The sequence below is a fragment of the Rhinopithecus bieti genome, unplaced genomic scaffold (genome assembly GCF_001698545.2).
Source record: "Rhinopithecus bieti isolate Rb0 unplaced genomic scaffold, ASM169854v2 scaffold_18644, whole genome shotgun sequence".
Taxonomy (NCBI): domain Eukaryota; kingdom Metazoa; phylum Chordata; class Mammalia; order Primates; family Cercopithecidae; genus Rhinopithecus; species Rhinopithecus bieti.
The window spans coordinates 3003731-3023693 of NW_016809656.1; the positions used below are offsets into that span (position 1 = coordinate 3003731).

Here is a 19963-nt window from a genome sequence, read left to right on the forward strand (position 1 = left end):
TTTTTGGAGACAGTTTCTTGCTCTATCACCCAGGCTAGAGTGCAGTCGCACAATCATGGCTTGCTGCAGCCTCTACCCCTTGGAGTCAAGCAATCTTCCTGCTTTGGCCTTCCAAGTAGCTGGGACTCCAGTTGCATGCCATCGCGCCCGACTAATCTTTTGATTTTTTGTTTTTTGCAAAGACATCTCATTATGTAGCCCAGGCTAGTCTTGAACTCCTGGCCTCAAGAAATTCTCCCAGCTTGGCCTCCCTAAGTGCTGGGATTACAGGCGTGAGCCCCCATTTTTTTTTTAACAATGAGAGGTCATACAAAAAGGAATCAGCAACTGACCAGTTTCATACACAATCAATGATTCATTGTTTGCTTGGTATAGATAATAAAGCTCTATGCCAATGGATGAGGAAACTGCACACAACATGGCCCATACCTTCCAGGTATTTACGAAACTCAGGAAGATCTTACTGAAACATAAAAATAGTCAAGCTAGTTGCCTCCCATGTCAATATCCAGTTCATTTTCTTTCTTGCTTACAGAGTCCCAATTTTGTTTGGGGTAGCAGTATACCTTGCTAAAATACTCACTTCCTCAGACTCCCTTGCAGTTAGTTGAGGCCAAGTGTCAGTGTCTCGCTGGGAAGAAATACTAGAATTTTATGGTGAGATGTTTCTAAGAAAGCTAGTGTTTCTATGACAAAAAGGATTTACTCCATCTACATGCCTTTTGCCTGGCTCTTCCCATTATCCCTCCTGGAACATACATCATTTTATCATAAGGAAGAAAGTTCCATACTAAGGATGGTAGAGTAGGAGAGGGAATAATTCCCTGAGCAGCTGCTCAAGCCTTGGAAAGCCCAACTCCAGACTCCCTGCTATATGAGAAGATGTCCCCATTGTCTAAACACTGAAGTCAGGTGTCAGTTACATGCAGGTGAATATAATTGTAACAGCTTGGTATCATTTGGCTCTGTGTCCCCTACAGGGGTGGGACCTGGTTGGAGGTAATTTAATCATGGGGGCGGTTACCCTCATGCTGTTCTCGTGATAGTGAGTGAGTTCTCATGAGAGCTGATGGTTTTATAAGGGGCTTCCGCCTTCGCTGGGCACTCGCCCTTCTCCTTCTCGTCATCATGTGAAAAAGGACATGTTTGTTTCCCCTTCTGCTATGATTGCAAGTTTCCTGAGGTCTCCTCAGCCATGTGGAACTGTGAGTCAATTAAACCTCTTTCCTTTGTAAACTACCCAGTCTCGGGTATGTCTTTATTAGTAGCATAAGAATGGATGAATATGCAGTTAGTGGTTAAGAAACGAAAATGACTAACTTCCACAAAGCATTGGTCTGGCTTACCAAAGTATATTCATATATCTCATCGTATTTCAGGCTCACAGAAACCCTGAAAAAAACTAGCCTTGCTGTATGTATGAAGAGACTCTGGCCTAGAGTCTTATGTAAGTGACTTGTCCAGGGTCACACAATTAGTCATTGTAAGTCACAAAGCTGGAGATTAAACTCAGCTCTTCAGACACCCAAACCAATGTTTTTCCCACTAAAACTTGAGCTCCGTGGAGTCAAGGAGTTCACCAGTCTTAGTGATCACAGGTACTCACAGTACCTGGTGCAATACTGTGAGCCCAAAGCCAAAACTGCATTGTCTCTAATTACTGGTATTGAAAGTGCAATTTAAGTTTGTAATGTGGCCCCTGGAGTCTGTGGCTTCAGATCAAATTCTGACTTTTGATGATTCTTCAGTAGGCACACAAATTAAGGAGTGAAAAAACGGGGGGTGGGGAGGCTTGAAATTCTGCTTTTTCTTCTGGTTTTGATCTAATCAGTAAAAACAAACGCCTTCATTTTATAGTCTCACTGTGAATTTTAAATTTTACTTAGGTCTTTTTTTCATCTTAAGAATTACTAAATTATTGTCAAAAGTAAAATAAAATAAAACAAAACAGGGTTGTAGCCATTATTTTCACCACAAAAGCTAGTTATTATAAAATGAGAAAAAAGGTAATTTCTTATGAGCTTAAGCAGCCTACTAAAAAGAAAGTACCTTTGTTTACATTATATTATTATTATTATTGTTATGAGACACTCTGGGTCTCACTCTGCCAGGCTGGAATGAAGTGATGTGATTACAGCTCACCACAGCCTCAACCTCCCCAGTCTCAGGTGATCCTCCCACCTCCTCAGCCCCCAAATAGCTGGGACTACAGGCACACACCACCATGTCCAGCTAATTTTTGTATTTGTTTTTGTAGAGACAGGATTTCGTCATGTTGCCCAGGCTGGTCTCGAACTCCTGGGCTCAAGCAATCCACCAGCCTCTGCCTCCCAAAGTGCTTGGATTACAGGTGTGAGTCACTGCGCCCGGACAGTTTACACTATTAAATGGCTTCCAATTATTTTGTAAATTATTCGTTTGCTCTATTTCCTTTATTAAAATTTCCTACATATGTGCAATAAATACAGGGTCCAAGAGAGGCTTTTCTGCGGGGAAATGTGGCTAAGGCTAGAGGGGGCCCCTCTGGAAGGCCCTCTGGCTCTCTGTTTGCGTGAGGCAGACCCAGGTTAAGAGTTGCTGTGAGAATGGGCTGCCACACGCTGGGGTAGCGTGTATATGGGGTCACTGATCTCCACTGATATGGGCAGGGAGGGTCCCCGGCTTTGAGTATTTTTACCAAATGTGCAGGAACCTGGGGGAAAGTGAGGCAGCAGGGGACCGGTCCTCACCAGCCTCAGCCTGGGGTGGGGAAGGGAGTGGGGCAGATGGGGAGGAAAGAGGCTCCATTCAAGGACCTCCTCCTTGCGTTTCCATGGCAATGGCTCCGGAAGCAGGTCAGGACTTTCTCAGTGGAAACAAACAGTGGCTCCCATTCACCACCCCTGAGGCCTGCTGGCCACGCAGGCCATTGTGCAGCCTGGACACAGAGGACCCTGGAGGGATGTGGGGCCTGCGGCTGCCGTTTTTCTTCTGCCAGCTGCCCTGGGGGCAGCAGGGGAGTCCAGGGGAAGCAGCCCTGAAGGCCAAGGCTGGAGGCACTGCAGGCATGGACGGCCCTTCCTCTCCCTGCAGAGCACAGTGACCAGCAACCCCTCCAGACCACTGCTGTGGGAGCCACCCACCTGCCCTACTTCTCCCAACGGGCAGCATGGACACGCGGCAGCCCTGAATCTGTGTCCAGCCAGCGGCAACCACTTCAGCCTTACCCTGCCACACTTCTAATTTATTCACAGACATGGCTGATGGAAAATTTTTATATGTTATAAATACTATGAAAATGGAAACTCAAGTTTTCCCATCTTCTCAGATCTCATTTTTAAATTCTCAAGCATCTCTGTCACTTCCATGCGCCCTCCACACCTGGACTCACTCCAAGTGGACCCTGTCCTCTCATACTTGATCACTCCACTCGCTGATCTCACCCTGCCCTCAGATTACTTCACGTCCTTCCCCTTCTGACGCTGTGAGCGCATCAGCAGCTGCTGGAAATGATTCAGACACCAGGAAGCTTTCTAAGGTCACCGTGATGATGAAATGACCTCTACCAACATCAGCTGAACAGCCCCCAACTCGACCTGTGCTTACGATGCGGAGTAGAAGCCAAGAGCTTAAAGCTGACAAGATACTGATCTGGGTGGCGATGAATAAAGCCAAGCTGGCTGCTTAAGAGTCTCCTGAGAAACTTCTTAGAAGCCTCCAGGATTCCACATCTGGAGATTGAATGCATTAGGTCTGGGCAAGGCCTGAGGATCTGTCTCTCCAACAAGCTCTCCAGGTAATTGTGACGTGCAGATATGCTTGGAAACACTGGCTTAGCCTAGGAGAGGCCGGGGATCAGAGTGCCCATCTTCATTATCCATTCCCTCCTTGTATCTAACACCTCCGAAATAAAATAAGCAATACTGCAAGTGAGATGTTCAGAAAAGAATACAGAGTAATACGATAAAACAAGTGGCCAATACTTTTCAACCATTATCCTGACTTGTAAGGTTTTATTTGGGCAAAGCTTTTAGATCAGAGGTTGGGGACTGCGTTGTCTCGACCACCAAGCATTCCCGACATGAAGGAGACAGTCCGTGAAGATTCGACGAAGTAATGAATCAGCCGGCGGATAAAAGAATTCAGAAAGTGGAAGCGGAATAAAGAAAGGCTTGACAAAGCCTTTAGACCTTCCAGATCTCTCCCTCCCTTCACAGTTCTCCATGCCTTCTGGGAGGCACAAAGCTCACCTCCTCACGCTGACAGTGATCCGTCTAAAATACAAAGCCCATCACCAGGAAATGCCTGCGCTGGCTCTGAAGGCCTTCCACCAGCTAGGCCTGGGGCTCCACCACCTATTCCCCCAAGATGCTGTGCTCCCATGGCTTTGCACACCCTTTCTTCCACCAGGAACGTCCTTCCTCTCTGCTTTTGCTGAAGAGAACCCCCAGTCAGCCCTCAGGTGCTCACTTCTATGGGAACCTGTGGCGATTTGGAGTCTTGACAATTTAGAACAGCCGGATTACATTTCTCAGAATTCTCTTCCCTGCATAGTTCCAGGTTAGTCTAGACCACAAGAGAGATTTTACATGAAACGCAGAAAGTAGCTCTTTTCTTTCCATGCTTCATGGCCACGGTGGGCATGGGGCCCTGCTCTAGCTGTTATTGTTGGTCCTCTGGGTCAGGGGGTGGCATGGGGCAGTAGCTGGGCCCACATGCTCACATTCCTGCTGGGTCTCCTCCTCAGCTCCTCAGTCCTGGGCCTGTGATGTACAGAGCTCCTGAGGAAGGATGCCAGCAACTCCTGCAGGCCCTCTGCACCTGCAAAGCTGAAGCCTTGCTTGGAGACGGTGACTGATGGCATGGGTGTCAGCCCGCCCTGGCAGGCTGGACTTTGTCCTTGCTCTCTTCACTTTGCAGGCATTGTTTTTGCTGAACTGCCCACCCTGCTGACTTCAGGCTGTACCACCTGACATAGAAGGAACAGCCTCACCTGGCCTGTGCAGCTAGCACGGGCTGTGATGCATGAGGTCAAAAGCCCATAATAAAGTCCTTATTCTATCTTAACATTCTACTTCTCAAATAGAACCCTGACTGATGCCAAAATACAGGGTCCTCAGCACCATGCCTATCTCCCAAGTGGGGTTCACCATCCCTCCTTCTTCAGTTCCCCCGTCCTGATGGTTTTCACATTGCATTATAAGCATCTTTCCATGTCTTCAGATTGTAAGAGGACAGCTACCTTTTTTATCTTACTTATCTTTCCAGGGCTTACTACTGGACAAACACTTATTAAATTAAACTTCCTGAGCTGCCTGGTCCATCACTGGTCTTTCTGAGCACACCAGTCTTTGATTGTACCTGTACCTGGGTAGATGAGAAGCGGTCTGGCCCTTGCAGATAAACAGAGCTGTATTCAAAATCCAGCTCTGCCTGACTCAAGGTCTGTGATCTTGCTAAGTCACTAACCTTTCTAAACTTTGGTTTCCTTAACTGTAGAATACGATCTGCATTATAGACTTGGTAGGAGCATTAATAAGATATGCAGGGAGCACTCACTAAGCTGTAGGTGTGAGTCTCCCCATCTTCCTGCCAGTATAGGAATGATATTTATTTACTGATAGCCTCCTACCACCACCCTATCCTTGGCCTAATATTCTGTTTCTTCTTATGCAAGAGAGAGAATAAACAGCAGTCACCTCCATATATTAAACAATTCCTGGCAGCAGCACCTGTCCCCAGCCATCCCAGCAAGAACAAACACAGCCTGCCACCGGCAAAGGACACAGGGCAGACGTGCGGACTCAAGCTGTGTCCGGGTCGGCTGGTGGCTCACTCACCAGACAGAGGGAAGGGCAACGGAGTTTCCAGTTGGGAACAGCTGAGGAGGAGGATTCTGGACCAGCTGCTCCTACCCCAAGCTCCTGTATTCTGGAATGCTGAGCCCCTCAAATATGCTGTGCAATGGTGCACGCGTGCACACACACGTGTGGACACAGTTATGCCTGCACAAACACATACTTCAGCACATTGCTACCACAAAGGCTCTATGAAAATAGCTGTTGTTTCCCACCCGCCCCTGTGGGAGGCATCACAAAAGAAACTAAAGGTCATGTGGGAAGGGCATATTTTAGGGAACCATGGTCACTGATGAGCTCTGTGTGTATGGCACGGTCTACTGAGCCTGAGAAGAGACATCAGACTCACTGCCCTCACCAGGGGCAGCACCGCACATTACAGAGTGGGTGAGGGAGGGAACGGCAGAATGTGAGCACCTATCGCCTGCCAGGCTGTGTGCTGGGCATTTCACAGCACCACCCTTGAAAAGAGCTGTTTCTGTGCATGCTTTATTGAATAGAAACCTGAGGCATAAAGGATTCGAATAACTTGTTCCCAATCCCACAACTAGCAGAGCATAAATTCGCGCTCAGATTCTGTCCAGCTCCAGAGCCTACGCCAGCTACAACATAGTGGGATATGCAGAGTCCAAGCTACATTGATCGGTGCAGGGCATGCTTTAGACTGGAGCAGAAAACGAAAGATGGCCTGAGCTAGAAGGACCCTGGAGACCACCTGACTCACACTCCTCACCATGCCCACGAGGGAGCTGAAGCCCAGAGGATGAAGTGGCAGAGAGGACGAGTCACAGATGGACGAGCCTCCTGGCCGGTGACCTGGCCCTCATGCCCTCAGCCTCTACTGATTAAGGCAGAAGGGCACCTACTCTCATAATAACACCTGGCTCTTGGGCCAGTCCATTTGTTTTCTGAAACCTAAGTTTGCTGTTTTGCCTATGCTTCCCACCCTGGTGCACCTGAAAAAAACAAATAATGGTGGCTCCAGTTGCCTTTGGTTATCTTGGTGATGCTCTAACAGCCCATGGGGACTGGGAGGACACCAGGCACAGAGCAAGGGCACATCCACCTCCGTGGGGCAGAAGCACCCTGTGACCCACTCTGAAGGGCATGCCTCTGCGTGACGTCCTCACTCCCATATACAGACAAAAGCCCCAGGCACAGGGCGCACACACACACTCCCCAGGGGAAAACATGGGTGTCCCCACCCTACACCATAGCCCCGCCACAAACAGGATGTGGAGACAGGATGCATTCATGTCAGCACCAGGGGATGTGGCTTGACCTGGATTTCCTAAACTCACAGACCTCATCAGCCCTTTTCACTGAATCTTGTCTACTTCCAAAGGAGGACTGATAATTCCACAGCATGATTTTCTAAATCACAATATTATGTATGAGTTTCTTGGTATTGTACCTTCATCTGAAGGTATTATGTAGTCTGTTCTTTCTTTCTTCCTTTCTTTCTTTTTCCTTTAAGAGACAGGGTCTTGCTGTGTTGCCCAGGTTAGTCTCGAACTCCTGAGCTCAAGCAATCTTCCTGCATCAGCCTCCCGAGTAGCTAGGACCATAGGTGCAGGTCACCATGCCCAGCAGTTGTTTCTATTTTAGGAAAGGAAAATCTAGGGAGACTTGAAGCAGACTATGAAACAAAATCCAGTAAGAAAATGGGGGCAACCATCAGAAAAAGATTTGGCAATTTATGGAAGCTACTATTCTGTTAAATGTTTATTTACAGGTGTCTTTATAATGTTAATATTTACAAGCGGAAAGCACTTTTTATTCATGCTATCAGTCTGGGGAGACACTGACACACGTTGGGTAACAAGTAAGCTCAAGGTCGCTTCTCTGAAATTCCAGTCCTGGGAACAATCCATTTGTAGCCCTATTTCAAAGAACTAGGGGCATTCAATGAATTCAATGCAAGTACTAAATGAGCACTTGCTCTGTGCAAACCAGTATCCTGGACACTGAAGAAAATCGGAAGAGTGAGCTCTCAGCCTCAGGGCTCATGACTATGTTGGTTCTTCTGGGATTAGAGAAATATACAAGTGGCTCAAGCCACAGGCAAAGGCATGAATGTGGGCCAGACAAGATAGATAACAGACAAGATTATCAGGGCTTACTATGCTCTTGGTGGCTTAGTAAGTGAGGTAAGCACTACAATTATCATCTTCATTTTGTAATTGTGGAAACTATAGACAGAAAGGTCAAGTGACTTGCCCAAAAGTTGCAGAGCTGGTAAGATAGACAACCTGGATTTGAACCCAGAGAGTCTGGTACCAGGCAGGGCATCTTAATTCCAAGGTATAATGACACTCACAATGGATTGAGATGTGTGTCTCTAGCTCTGGGAATTTAGGCAAGCTAATGAGTCTCAAATATAATATATACCTCAATGAGTTTATACAAAAAACAACAAAAGAGAGATAACATATCATGAGAGATTTGCACAGTACCCAATATATAGACATCACCCGAGAAACCATGTCATGATGATGTTGACAACAATGATGATATGATACGTGTTACAGTATGTTAAGAGACATCAGATCCATGGAAAATACTACTGGAGTCCAAGGAGAGGAGAGGATACAGACAGTGAAGAGACTGAGAAAGCAGTCAAGGAGAAACAGCCTTTCAAATAGGACCTGAAGGAAGGAAATGCTTCCAAGGCATGAAATTCAGACAGCCAAGGGGGCATTTGGGTAATCATAATATCTAGTTGGGCTGGAGTAGGGGTTATATGAAGGTATGAGGTTATTGCTGGGGAGAGCCAGCAATAAAGAAAGGCCAGGGATGCATGTAGGGGGCACTGGTTACTAAGGTGAAAACCTAGACAGGTCCTAATTTATAGATGTCACTGGGGGGAGCTGGGCATCCCCTCAATGAGACGTGACCTGAGTGTATTTTAGGGAGATAAATCCAAAAGCAATTTCTGGAATGCTCTTTAGTTCATGAAAAGAGCACTAAGGGTCTCACTTGGAACAATACAGATTAAAAATACACAAAGGGTGCTATAGTTTGGGTATGGTCTTTCTGTCCCCACTGAAACTCATGATGAAATTTGATTTCCCGTGTGGTGATGCTGGGAGGTGGGGCCTAGCAGGAGGTGTTGGGTCACAGGAGCAGATCCCTCATGAATGGTTTACTGCCATGCTTGTGGTAGTGAGTTCTCACTCTTGAGGGCCTGGATTAATTCCCATGGAAATGGATCGGTTCCTCAGAGAGTGGGCTGTTACAAAGTGAGGTTATTCTTCTTGTTTGGTCCTGGCTCTTCACATCTGTTCACTTCCCCTTTTGCTTTTTTTTACCATGTTATGACCCCACAGGAAGGCCCTCCCTGGAAGCCAGGGCCATGCTCTTGAACTTCCCAGGCTGCAGAACCCTGAGCTGAATAAACATTTTTTCTTTAGAAATTAGCCAGTCTCGGGCCGGGCACAGCGGCTCACACCTGTAATTCCAGCACTTTGGGAGGCTGAGGTGGGTGGATCACCTGAGGTCGGGAGTTCCAGACCAGGCTGACCAACATGGAGAAACCCCCATCTCTGCTAAAAATACAAAATGAGCCAGGCTTGGTGGCACATGCCTGTAATCCCAGCTACTTGGGAGACTGACACAGGAGAATCACTTAAACCTGGTGGGTGGAGGTTGCAGTGAGCCAAGATTGCACCATTGCACTCCAGCCTGGGCAACAAGAGCAAAACTCCATCTCAGAAAAAAAAAAGAAAGAAAGAAAAGAAAGAAGGAAATTAGCCAGTCTCAGCCAGGCACAGTGGCTCACACCTGTAATCCTAGCACTTTGGGGGGCTGAGGCGGGTGGATCACTTGAGGTCAGGAGTTCATAACAAGCCTGGCCAACATGGTGAAACCCTGTCCCTACTAAAAATACAAAAATTACTTGGGCGTGGTGGCACATGCCTGTAGTTTCAGCTACTCAAGAGGCTGAGGCAGGAGAATCACTTGAACTCAGGAGGTGGAGGTTGCAGTGAGCCAAGACTGTGCCACCACACTCCAGCCTGGGTGACAGAGCAAGACTGTCTCAAGAAAAGAAAAGAAAAAAAAGAAAAGAAAAGAAAAGAAAAGAAAAGAACCAGTCTCAGGTATTCTATTATAGCAACACAAAATGGACTAAAACAGAGGGAAACAAAGGAAAAGTTACAGAAGTTGAAAAACAGGATTTGGCAGTTGACAATCTGGGGTCAAGGAAAAAAAGCAGGACGTCATGATGAAAAACCCTGGGTGAAGGGCAGAAAAGTTACTCAAGGATACAGAGAGGGAAGTATGGACAAAGAGCAGGTGGTTAGAGAAGGGTCAAGCGGAAGTGGTGAGTTATGTTATATGAATGGGCAGTTTGGGTGGCTGAGATGTTAGTGAGCAGGCATTTTTCAGCAAGAGGCTGTAATAGGCAAGCTACCAGATTGTAAAGGTCAGAGCTAGAGAGTTAAATCTACAATGGGTACCTAAAGAGCTCAAAGCCATGGGCACAGGTAAGAGCCTTGGGAGAGCGCACAGGCTGGGTAAAAAGCCTGGGGTGCACTTACAGTAAGGGGTGGCCAGAGCTGCACAGAGTGCACATAAAGGAGGAAAAACTCGAAACTTGGTGGCAAAGTCACAGCCACCAAGGGAGATGAGAGAAATGCGTCCTGAGGAAAAGTCAGCAGGACCCAATGCAATAGGAACTGCACACGGGGAGAGGTCTCTGGTTAGGTTCCTATAAAGCCATTGACCTCTGAAATAACATTTCATCAGGGAATGAAGACTGGAGCCAGGCTTCATGGGAGAAGTTTAGCAATTAGGGAAAGAAACAGAAACAGAGTCCGGAAGAATGGCAAGCAGATTTTTCTAGAGTAAAGAAGACCTAAGCATGTTTGTGCATGCTCAGTCACTCAATTGATTTATGCAACATTACGGAATATCTTCTGTGTGCCAGGAGAGAAGCAAAAGATCTAGGGCTCAAGAAGTTCACGGTGGAAGGTGACCACACACACACACATACACACACACACACTCCACTGCAACAGGAGCAGGAGAGTCCAGGGGGTATAGAGGCCAAGTAGCAGGCCACTTCACCTCAAGTCTATGGATTAGGGGAGAATTCTGGGAGAGGCCAACTCCAGAGCTGAGGTTTTAAGATTAAATGGAGCTTGCCCAGGGAAAGGTCAGGGGGCAGGCGGTGGGGGATGATGGTGAGAGAGTGGGAGACACAGCATCCCACTGAAGGAGCAGCATTTCCGAGGTTCAGCATGCCATGGGAGAATAGGGCCTGTCTGAGAAACTGCAGCAGCTTTTGCTCTGCCTAGGGAGCACGTAGCAAGGGTTAAGGTGGCCAGGTAGGTGGATGGCAGACCACAGAGGAGGAGGAGGATGAGGAGGATGAGGAGAGGAAGAGGAGGAGGACAAAGAGGAAGAAGAGGAGGAAGAAGAAGAGGAAGAAGAGAAGGAGTAGGAGGAGGAAGAGGAGGAGGAACAAGAGGAAGAAGAAGAAGAGGAGAAAGAAGAAGAAGAGAAGGAGTAGGAGGAGGAGAAGATCAGATCAGAGATGCAAGCAATCCAGAGAGCAGCAGATGATCCAAAACAGGGAGTTGGAGGGACTGCAACAGGCACATGTGTGCTGGGGCTTCTTCCCTGCAGTCAGAGGAAAGAGGGTGAAGACAAAGATCTTTGAGAGGGAAAAAAGGAAAGCTGACATAATCAAAAGAGTAATCAGCTTGCCAGATAAAACATACCCGAGAGTAAAGCATTGTCCAAGGAGAGTTAAGTGTCCGCATAGAACATTTATAAACTATATTCGATCCTCTTTTTTAATGACAGAACACTGCTCTATTGGCCTTCTCTCCTTTTATTTACCTTCCTTTTCCATCATGCTATACATTTTTGGACTTTTGACGATAAAACAGTTCAAGTGTAGCCACAGATAATGAAAAAAAGGGAAACTAAATCAGTGACTGTTCAACTCCAGTGAAAGACTTAGTAGAAAAGAAGTTATAAATATTGGCTAAGGTGAAGTTTTGAGATTTATTTTGTACTTTCCTGCCTCTACAGATAAATAACCAGGACCCAGCTTATATCTGGATGAGGGTAGAATTTGCTCCTATTTTCAAGGGAACTCTGAAGTGTAGGTTTTAACTGCTGCTATTTATTTGATGCTACCGAACACGATTTGCCACTAGCCTCTGTATTTGCATAAGCAATGCATTCTAAGGACTTTGGAATTATAGCTCTGTGGTTAGGGTTATGGGTTCTGAACTGGGACCAAATCTGTGTACTGCTCCTTAGTAAGTGTGTGGTCCTGGGCAACTTACCTCTGTCCTTTAGTTTTGCATTTGTAAATGGGAATCATACCATTTATCATCTCATAGGGTTTTTGTATTAAATGCATCAATGTTAAGTGCTTAGCTCAGTTCCTGGCACATAATAAGAACTCAATAAACATCACCTATTATTACCTGCTTATGCCTTTTCAATTTTTAGTCTATATAAACTACCCCATGAAGATTTCCTCCATAAACAGAATACGAAATAGCCAGGTGGCCCTCCCTACAGTTGGCTTCCTTGGATGTAATGACAATAAAAAATCTTGACACACAGTTTATTTGTCAGACATCTAGGCAATTTTCAGATTCCTTTGTTTACATGCATACAAATAAAAGTTTAACTATTCGTAGAAAATACTGCTAGTCTCCTATACAATGTCTATTCACCCTCTTTCCTTAAGAAAAGAACCCTGGGCTGGGCGCGGTGACTCACGCCTGTAATCCCAGCACTTTGGGAGGCCGAGGCGGGCAGATCATGAGGTCAGGAGATCAAGACCATCCTGGCTAACACAGTGAAACCCGTCTCTACTGAAAATACAAAAAATTAGACGGGCGTGGTAGCGGGCGCCTGTAGTCCCAGCTACTAGGGAGGCTGAGGCAGGAGAATGGCGTGAACCCAGGAGGCGGAGCTTGCAGTGAGCTGAGATCATGCCACTGCACTCCAGCCTGGGCTACAGAGCAAGACTGTCTCAAGAAAAAAAAAACAACAACAACGCTATGTTGTTTAGGACAGCAATGTGCTCCATTAAAAATGCTCACTTCTCTAAACTCCCTTATAGCTATGGTGGTCAAGTGACCCAGTTCTGGGTCCCCTTTCTTTGCTTTACTTTTCTCCGTGCCACGACTTTAAATATGTAATTTTTGTTCTAGTATATCCCCCTGCCTTCAAACGTAGGCTGCACATAAGCTTATGACAGCTCTGTCCATCACTATATCCTGGGCCCCCGCAGGGTGCCTTCAACAACAGGTTGGTCAGCAAACAGCTGCTGCATGAGCAAATGAGTGGCACACACTGGAACGTGGTGGACAGGGTTTCTAGGAAAGCTCTGCAAAGCACATGGTTTAACCTTGGGACCTACTGCCTTCTTCCCTGCCTTTGCCCTGCTTTTTCTTCCCACCTAGAAGATGCAGCAGCCACTTTAAGGCTATGACGGCAAAGAAAAGAAAGAAGACAAAAGAAAGCAATCCAGCCATCTGGGTTTCCGAAGGCCGACTTGAGTCACGGAACCAGCCCTGGACCCATTCATGGAACTCAGATGTGTCTAAGGAATCACTATTTGTCAGGTTTTCTGCGACTCGTAGCTAAACTTATTTGTCGTAGTTATTAAGCTATTTCCCAGCTCCCTCAAGAAAAGCCTTACTCTCTAAATATTCTTGAAAGTCTCTGGTAATAGAAAATTAGTTAATTTCACCTGTTCAGCCAGTTGACACAAATCCAAGACTGAGTAATAAAGCACGTATGTCAGAGGCATTTGAACCACAGCACCTCCACCTTGAACTGGGGCTGGGTAAAATAAGGCTGAGACCTGCTGGGCTGCATTTCCAGAAGGCTAGGCATTCTTAGTGACAGAATGAGACAGGAGGTTGGCAGGACTGGTATCACAAGATACAGGTCAAAGATCCTGCCGATAAAACAGGATGCAGTAAAGAAGATGGCCAAAACTCACCAAATCCAAGATGGTGATGAAAAAGTGACCTCTGGTCACCCTCACTGGTCATTGTATGTGAATTATAATGCGTTAGCATGCCAAAAGACACTCCTACCAGGACCATGACAGTTTACAGGTGCCATGACAATATCTGGAAGTTACCCTATATGGTCTGAAAAGGGAGGGACCCTCAGTTCTGGGAACTGCCTGCCCCTTCCCCAGAAAACTTATAAATAATTCACCCCTTGTTTAACATATAATCAAAAATCAACTGTACGTCTACTCAGTCGAGCAGCCCATGCCACTGCTCTGCCTCTGGAGTAGCCATTCTTTGGTTTCTTTACTTCTCTAACAAACTTGCTTTCACTTTACTCTACGGACTTGCCCTGAATTCTTTCTTGCACGAGGTCCAAGAATCTTCTCTTGGGGTCTAGATCAGGACCCCTTTCCAGTAACAGATAGTCTCATCAATAAACAACGTAGACAGATATAAACAGAAGAGGCTCAAATAAAAGCTCTCCTGGCCTTCTCTATGAAGTAAGAAAATAAGGATGAATGGGGACCCCATCAAACTCATGACGAGGTAGGGAGGGTCTAGTCTTTCTTTCCCCCACCTACTTCCCTATCACCTACCTATCAACCTACCTCTTGTATACGCGGGTCGAGCACATCTAGAGGCCAGCAGCCCCACTTGGCAGGAGCACCTATAATAGATGCTGAGATGCCAGGTATGTCGGAAATCTCACTGCTTGTCTCTTTCCCTCCCCATCTTCTGGTCAGAGCTAACTTCCTGTAACTTGAGACTTTAAACCCTGTTAAATGCTAAATACTGCCGAGAGAAGTGATGTTATTTTTTAGAAACAGACATTTGAAGCATAATTAAAGCCAGATCTCTCCCTTGGAATAGGTTTTAGCTGGGCGAGGAGGATGGAGGCACGCGCACTGGGGGTGCCTGAGACAAGTTGGGAAACTGGATCTGCGAGGCAGGAGTCGCAGGAGCAGTGCTCAGCTTCCACACTGCCTCCTCTGCATTTCTGCTTCTAAGGGTGGGCCCCTGCAGGTCTTGCCCACATGTGTTTTCTAAGTTCTCTTGTTTTTGTAATAAAAAGCAGAGAAAACTTCTGCCCATAGAATACCACTCTGACGCAGAATGATATTTTGGTTGGCAGAGACTTTTGCAGACACCAACCAGACACAGCGAACTGGTTCACCAGGTCACCCTTTGAGGCTCCCATACTCAATGGCAAGGATCCCAGCAAGCATTTTGATGTAAGGGAATAGTGCGCTTGTCTATTTGCATCTTCAAATACAATTAATAAATTATTCAATAGAGACAAGGCATCAAACCTACTCAAAATATAATCTGACCTAGGATTTTCAGAGTGATAGATCTTTAAAAGCAAATGAAATTTAAACACAAACTCTCTTGGGAGATTTTATACAAAATAATCATCAATACAAGAATAAGTATCACCCTTTTGCAACCATCACAGCAACACTGATTCAGGCAAGAATCATGGAAAGAATCTAAAACCATTAGGTAAAAGTTTGATGAGAACCATGATAGTTTCATGGGCTCAGATTATCACCTCACAATATATACATATATATTCACTACAAAGAAGAAATCATAACTTCTCAAAGAAAACCTGGCAGATACCACCTGAACTGAATGACCGAAATTAATATCACTAATAATGAAACAAACGGACATCACGGGCCCCCTGATGTAATGCACTGTGGAGCAAAAAAAATCAAAAAACAAAAACAAATAAATGCTAAACAAACACTTCACCAAACAACTAGCTTACACTCTGAAAAATGTCATTATTGTCAAAGATAAAGGAAGGCTAAGAAACCCTTTCAGATTAAATGTGACAAAAGACATGACACCAACATGCCGTGAGTGATTTTTTTTTTTTTTTCTAAAAGTGCTGGATTGGAAAAACAATGCTATAAGAGACATTATTGCGACAATTAGAAAAACAAATAGGGCCAGGCACAGTGGCTCATCCCTGTAATCCCAGCACTTTGAGAGGCCAAGGCGGGCAGATCATTTGACGTCAGGAATTCGAGACCAGTCTGACCAACATGGTGAAACACCTTCTCTACTAAAATACAAAAAAAATTAGCCAGGTGTGGTGGCGGGTGCCTGTAGTCTCAGCTACTCAAGAGGCTGAGGCAGAATAGCTTGAACCCAAGAGGTAGAGGTTGCAGTGAGCTGAGATGATGCCACTGCACTCCAGCCTGGGCAACAGAGCGATACTCCCTCTCAAAAAACAAAACAAAAAAAAAAAAAAAAGAAAGAAAGAAAAGAAAAGAAAAGAAAACTAGAATAGAAACTGTGTATTAGAAAAAGTTATTAAGTTTCCTGTATTTGGTCATTATACTATATTATTCTGTAACAGAATGTTGTTGTCCTTAGGAAATATTTGCTTAAGCATTTGGGGTGACAGTCGTGATGTCTACCATTTATTCTCCAACAGGCTAGCAGTAATAATAATTAGTGGTGGTGGTGGTGGTGGTGGTGGTGGTGTGTGTGTGTGAGAGAGAGAGAGAGAGAGAGAGACAGAGAGAAAGCTCAGGAGTGTGCAAATGTCAACAACTGGTGGCCTACATGAAGATTATATGAACATTCACTGCAAAATTCTCAATCCTTGAAACTTTACTGTAAGTTTACATTTATTTTATCACTTTTTTCTTTTGAGATGGGGTCTTGTTCTGTCACCCAAGCATGATCACAGCTCACTGCAACCTTAACTTCCTGGGCTCAGGGGACCCACCTGCCTCAGCCTCCCGAGTAGCTGGGACTACAGGTGGGCACCACCACACCTGGCTAATTTTGGGGGGCTGGGGGCAGGGGCATGGTGCTGGATCAGAGAGGGTCTTACTATGTTGCCCAGGCTGATCTCAAACTCCTGGCCTCAAGTGATCCTCCCACTTCAGCCTCCCAAAGTGCTGGAATTACAGGCCTGAGCCTCTGCACCCAGCCATAAAAGTTTTTAAAAGAAAGTGTTTTTAAGTTAAAAGCAAAGGGTAGCATAATTTTCAAAAGCCATTAACAGAGAAATAAAGGACAAAATGTTTTTAAACTTTCAAATTGTTTAGAAGCACATTAAGTTTGAACCACTTAAAATTATAGAGGCAAGATGACAATATTACAAATGGAGACAGTGGGTGTGTGTTTGAATTTTTTCGTTAACCTCAAAGGAGGCCATCAGTCTCTTTCGGCCCCAAGAGCCATGCCACATTTTACTAAGCAAAGGATATAAACACGGAAAGAATGACTCTCCACAATTGAGGGGAAGAAGTACTACCCAGCCTAACTAAGGTTAGTACAAATTTGGTGAGTCACTTCCTCTCAGGAGGAAAAGCAAACATTTCTTGTTTCCTGAAGGATTCAGAGATTCTGAGGGAACACCTGAGCTCTCAGCCTGAATCATGCTACATAAGTAATAAACTAGGGCAGGAAAAGCTACAGCCCATTCACTTGATGCTTCTACCCCACCACAGTACCTCCAAGTTCAAAGTCAAGGTCAACTTGAGTCTTTTTTGTCTATTTCAGCCTCCACATTGCCAGGTTCCTAGGAAGAGGCAAGGTAAGCAAAACAAAAAAAAGTTGACGGATGTGCACAGTTATCCTCGCACCATGAGTGGGCAGTGGCCTTGGTTTGCTGTGGGACATCACCCGCAACGTTCCTCAGTCCAGAACCAAACCCACAAAGCCTCTTAAGTTTAGAATTATAGCTTTCTGGCAAAGCAGCCCTCCTCCCTGAACCGCCTGTGCCAGCAGCACACACACGTGGATGGATTAGGCAAAGCTGTGCTCTAAAGCACACACACGCTCTCCCCAACGTGTGCTTTGCATTCCAGAAATATTTGATGCCTAAACCACTTCTATGCCTCCCTTGGCATGAACGTACAAGTGGCTCCATGCCAAAGGAAGCGTCTGTTTAGAGATGTAGACTTTCTTTAAATTTTTTTACCATGGAAGATCACAAATAGAACATTCTAGCATAATAAAGTAGAAAAAGAAAAGGTTTTAGAAAAAAGATTCTCTTTGTTTTTTGTCTTATTTATGTTGCCTAAAAGAAATACTGAAAATACAACACGAAACATAAAATTAGCTTCTATGAAAGCAGAAATTACAGGGCCCAAGTTGGGTCAAGGAAGCAAAAATATTACCTTTAACAGGAAAGGCCAGGGATCATTTGCCATTTTTTTACACACATGTTCATTGCTGTTTTAAGGTCACCTACCAAAATGAGGTGCAGAAGATGGGTTTTTAATCATTGGTTTATTCTGGAATATAGTACATTTTATTTTTGTATCTTGCTTCTTGATAACTTTCATCCTATATTAAAAATTAATGTAAAAGATGAAACTCCATCTTGGTTAATGCACCTATCCTTTCCCTTTCTCTTTTATTTCCAGAGATTTATTTAGGGTTTATTCACAATAGGCAGTGTAAAATCAGTAACTCTTCACAAAATCCTTAGACATCACTAACTGCATTACAAAACACCTTCTTAGCCACCTAGATACGTACACATGCATGCAACATGTTAAGGAAAATGACGTTCAAGTCCATAGTACATACGCACACGATCGCCTGTTTGATTTCCGTCAGCATGGACCTAAAAGACACCTTCTCGGAAAGTGATCCTGGGCAGAGGGAGAAAGACTTACTTTCTTTCCACTTCTGGTGTTGACACGGCGCTACAGAAGCCAAGCGACTCCTACGAGAGAAGATTCGTATAGTCAGTGTGGTCAGAGCAGCAGGCTTCATCTGATTTGTACAGAGTGTCACTTAAAAAAAAAAAAAAGGCAGAAGCAAAACTAGATGATTAAAGTCATTGTGCTTACTTCGATCTGGGACCGCAGCTGAAGTGACGTGGGGCTAGCGTCGGGTTTCTCCTAAAACAGAACAGATGCCGGTTTAACGGGACTTCCAAACATGTCACACACGAGAAATACAAATAGACATGTAAGAAGAGAGGGGAGGATTCGGGAAAGGTTAGGGTATAGAGTGGGAGGAGATGGCAGAGATAAGAAGATTTTCTGGGAAAACTAAATACTTTTAAAATGAGAGCTCTGGCCCCCTAAGATTGAACTATTTTCCAAACTTTGCTGCCAGACTCTGCTGACAATTTTATTGCAGAAGAAAAAAAAAAAAGGACAATTTCAGTCAAGGGGACTGACAGTTCATGGTGAAATAATTCTGTGGATACATTTAGTTGGTCACTGGGACACTGAATTTACTGCAGCCCATTTGAGTTTAGCTGTTTTCCAAAGACACTAGAGTTCCAATCTACTTTTTTTTTTTTTTTTTGGAGACAGAGTCTAGCTCTGTCACCAGGCTGGATGCTGGAGTGCAGTGGCGCGAACTCAGCTCACTGCAACCTCCGCCTTCTGGGTTCAAATGATTCTCCTGCCTTAGCCTCCCAAGTAGCTGGGATTACAGGCACACGCCACCATGCTCAACTCATTTTTGTATTTTTAGTAGAGACGGGATTTCACCATGTTGGCCAGGATGGTCTTGATCTCTTGACCTTGTGATCTGCCTGCCTCGGCTTCCCAAAGTGCTGGGATTACAGGCATGAGCCACCGCACCTGGCCCCAATCCAGTTTTAAAGTTCTAAATGTATTCAGAGTACTTAGTAGCTTAGTAGAAGTTGTTAATGTCTTTAGGAAGTTGGGAAGCTAACTGAATGTTATCTTGCAGCCTTAAAAATCACTATACTTCCCTAACACAAATGAACTGACCTGTCTGGAAATTTAAAAACAAATAATCTTGGTATCGATTTGATAAATGAAATATAAATACTTGATATTAAGATGCACTGAGGCCGGCACAGTGGCTCACGCCTGTAATCCCAACACTTTGAGAGGCTGAGGTAGGTGGATCACGAGGTCAGGAGATCCAGACCATTCTGGTCAACATGGTGAAACCCCGTCTCTACTAAAAATACAAAAAAAAAAAAAAAAAAAAAAATCAGCCAGGTGTGGTGGCGTGTGCCTGTAGTCCCAGCTACTCAGGAGGCTGAGACAGAAGAATGGCGTGAACCTGGGAGGCAGAGCTTGCAGTGAACACAGATTGCTCCACTGCACTCCAGCCTGGGTAACAGAAAGAGACTCCGTCTCAAAAAAAAAAAAAAAAAAA

At 45.1% G+C, this 19963-nt stretch overlaps 1 protein-coding gene across 1 annotated transcript in view; it reads right to left on the minus strand.

Annotated features, from left to right (window-relative positions):
• The window catches only part of SASH1 (SAM and SH3 domain containing 1), a 213625-nt gene that overhangs the window by 96709 nt on the left and 96953 nt on the right, over positions 1–19963 (minus strand). The window contains exons 3-4 of the mRNA XM_017889951.1: positions 18667–18717; positions 18490–18539 (exon numbers count right to left, since the gene is read on the minus strand). Coding sequence (XP_017745440.1) covers positions 18490–18539; positions 18667–18717 — 101 coding nt within the window. The remainder of the gene's footprint in view (positions 1–18489; positions 18540–18666; positions 18718–19963) is intronic.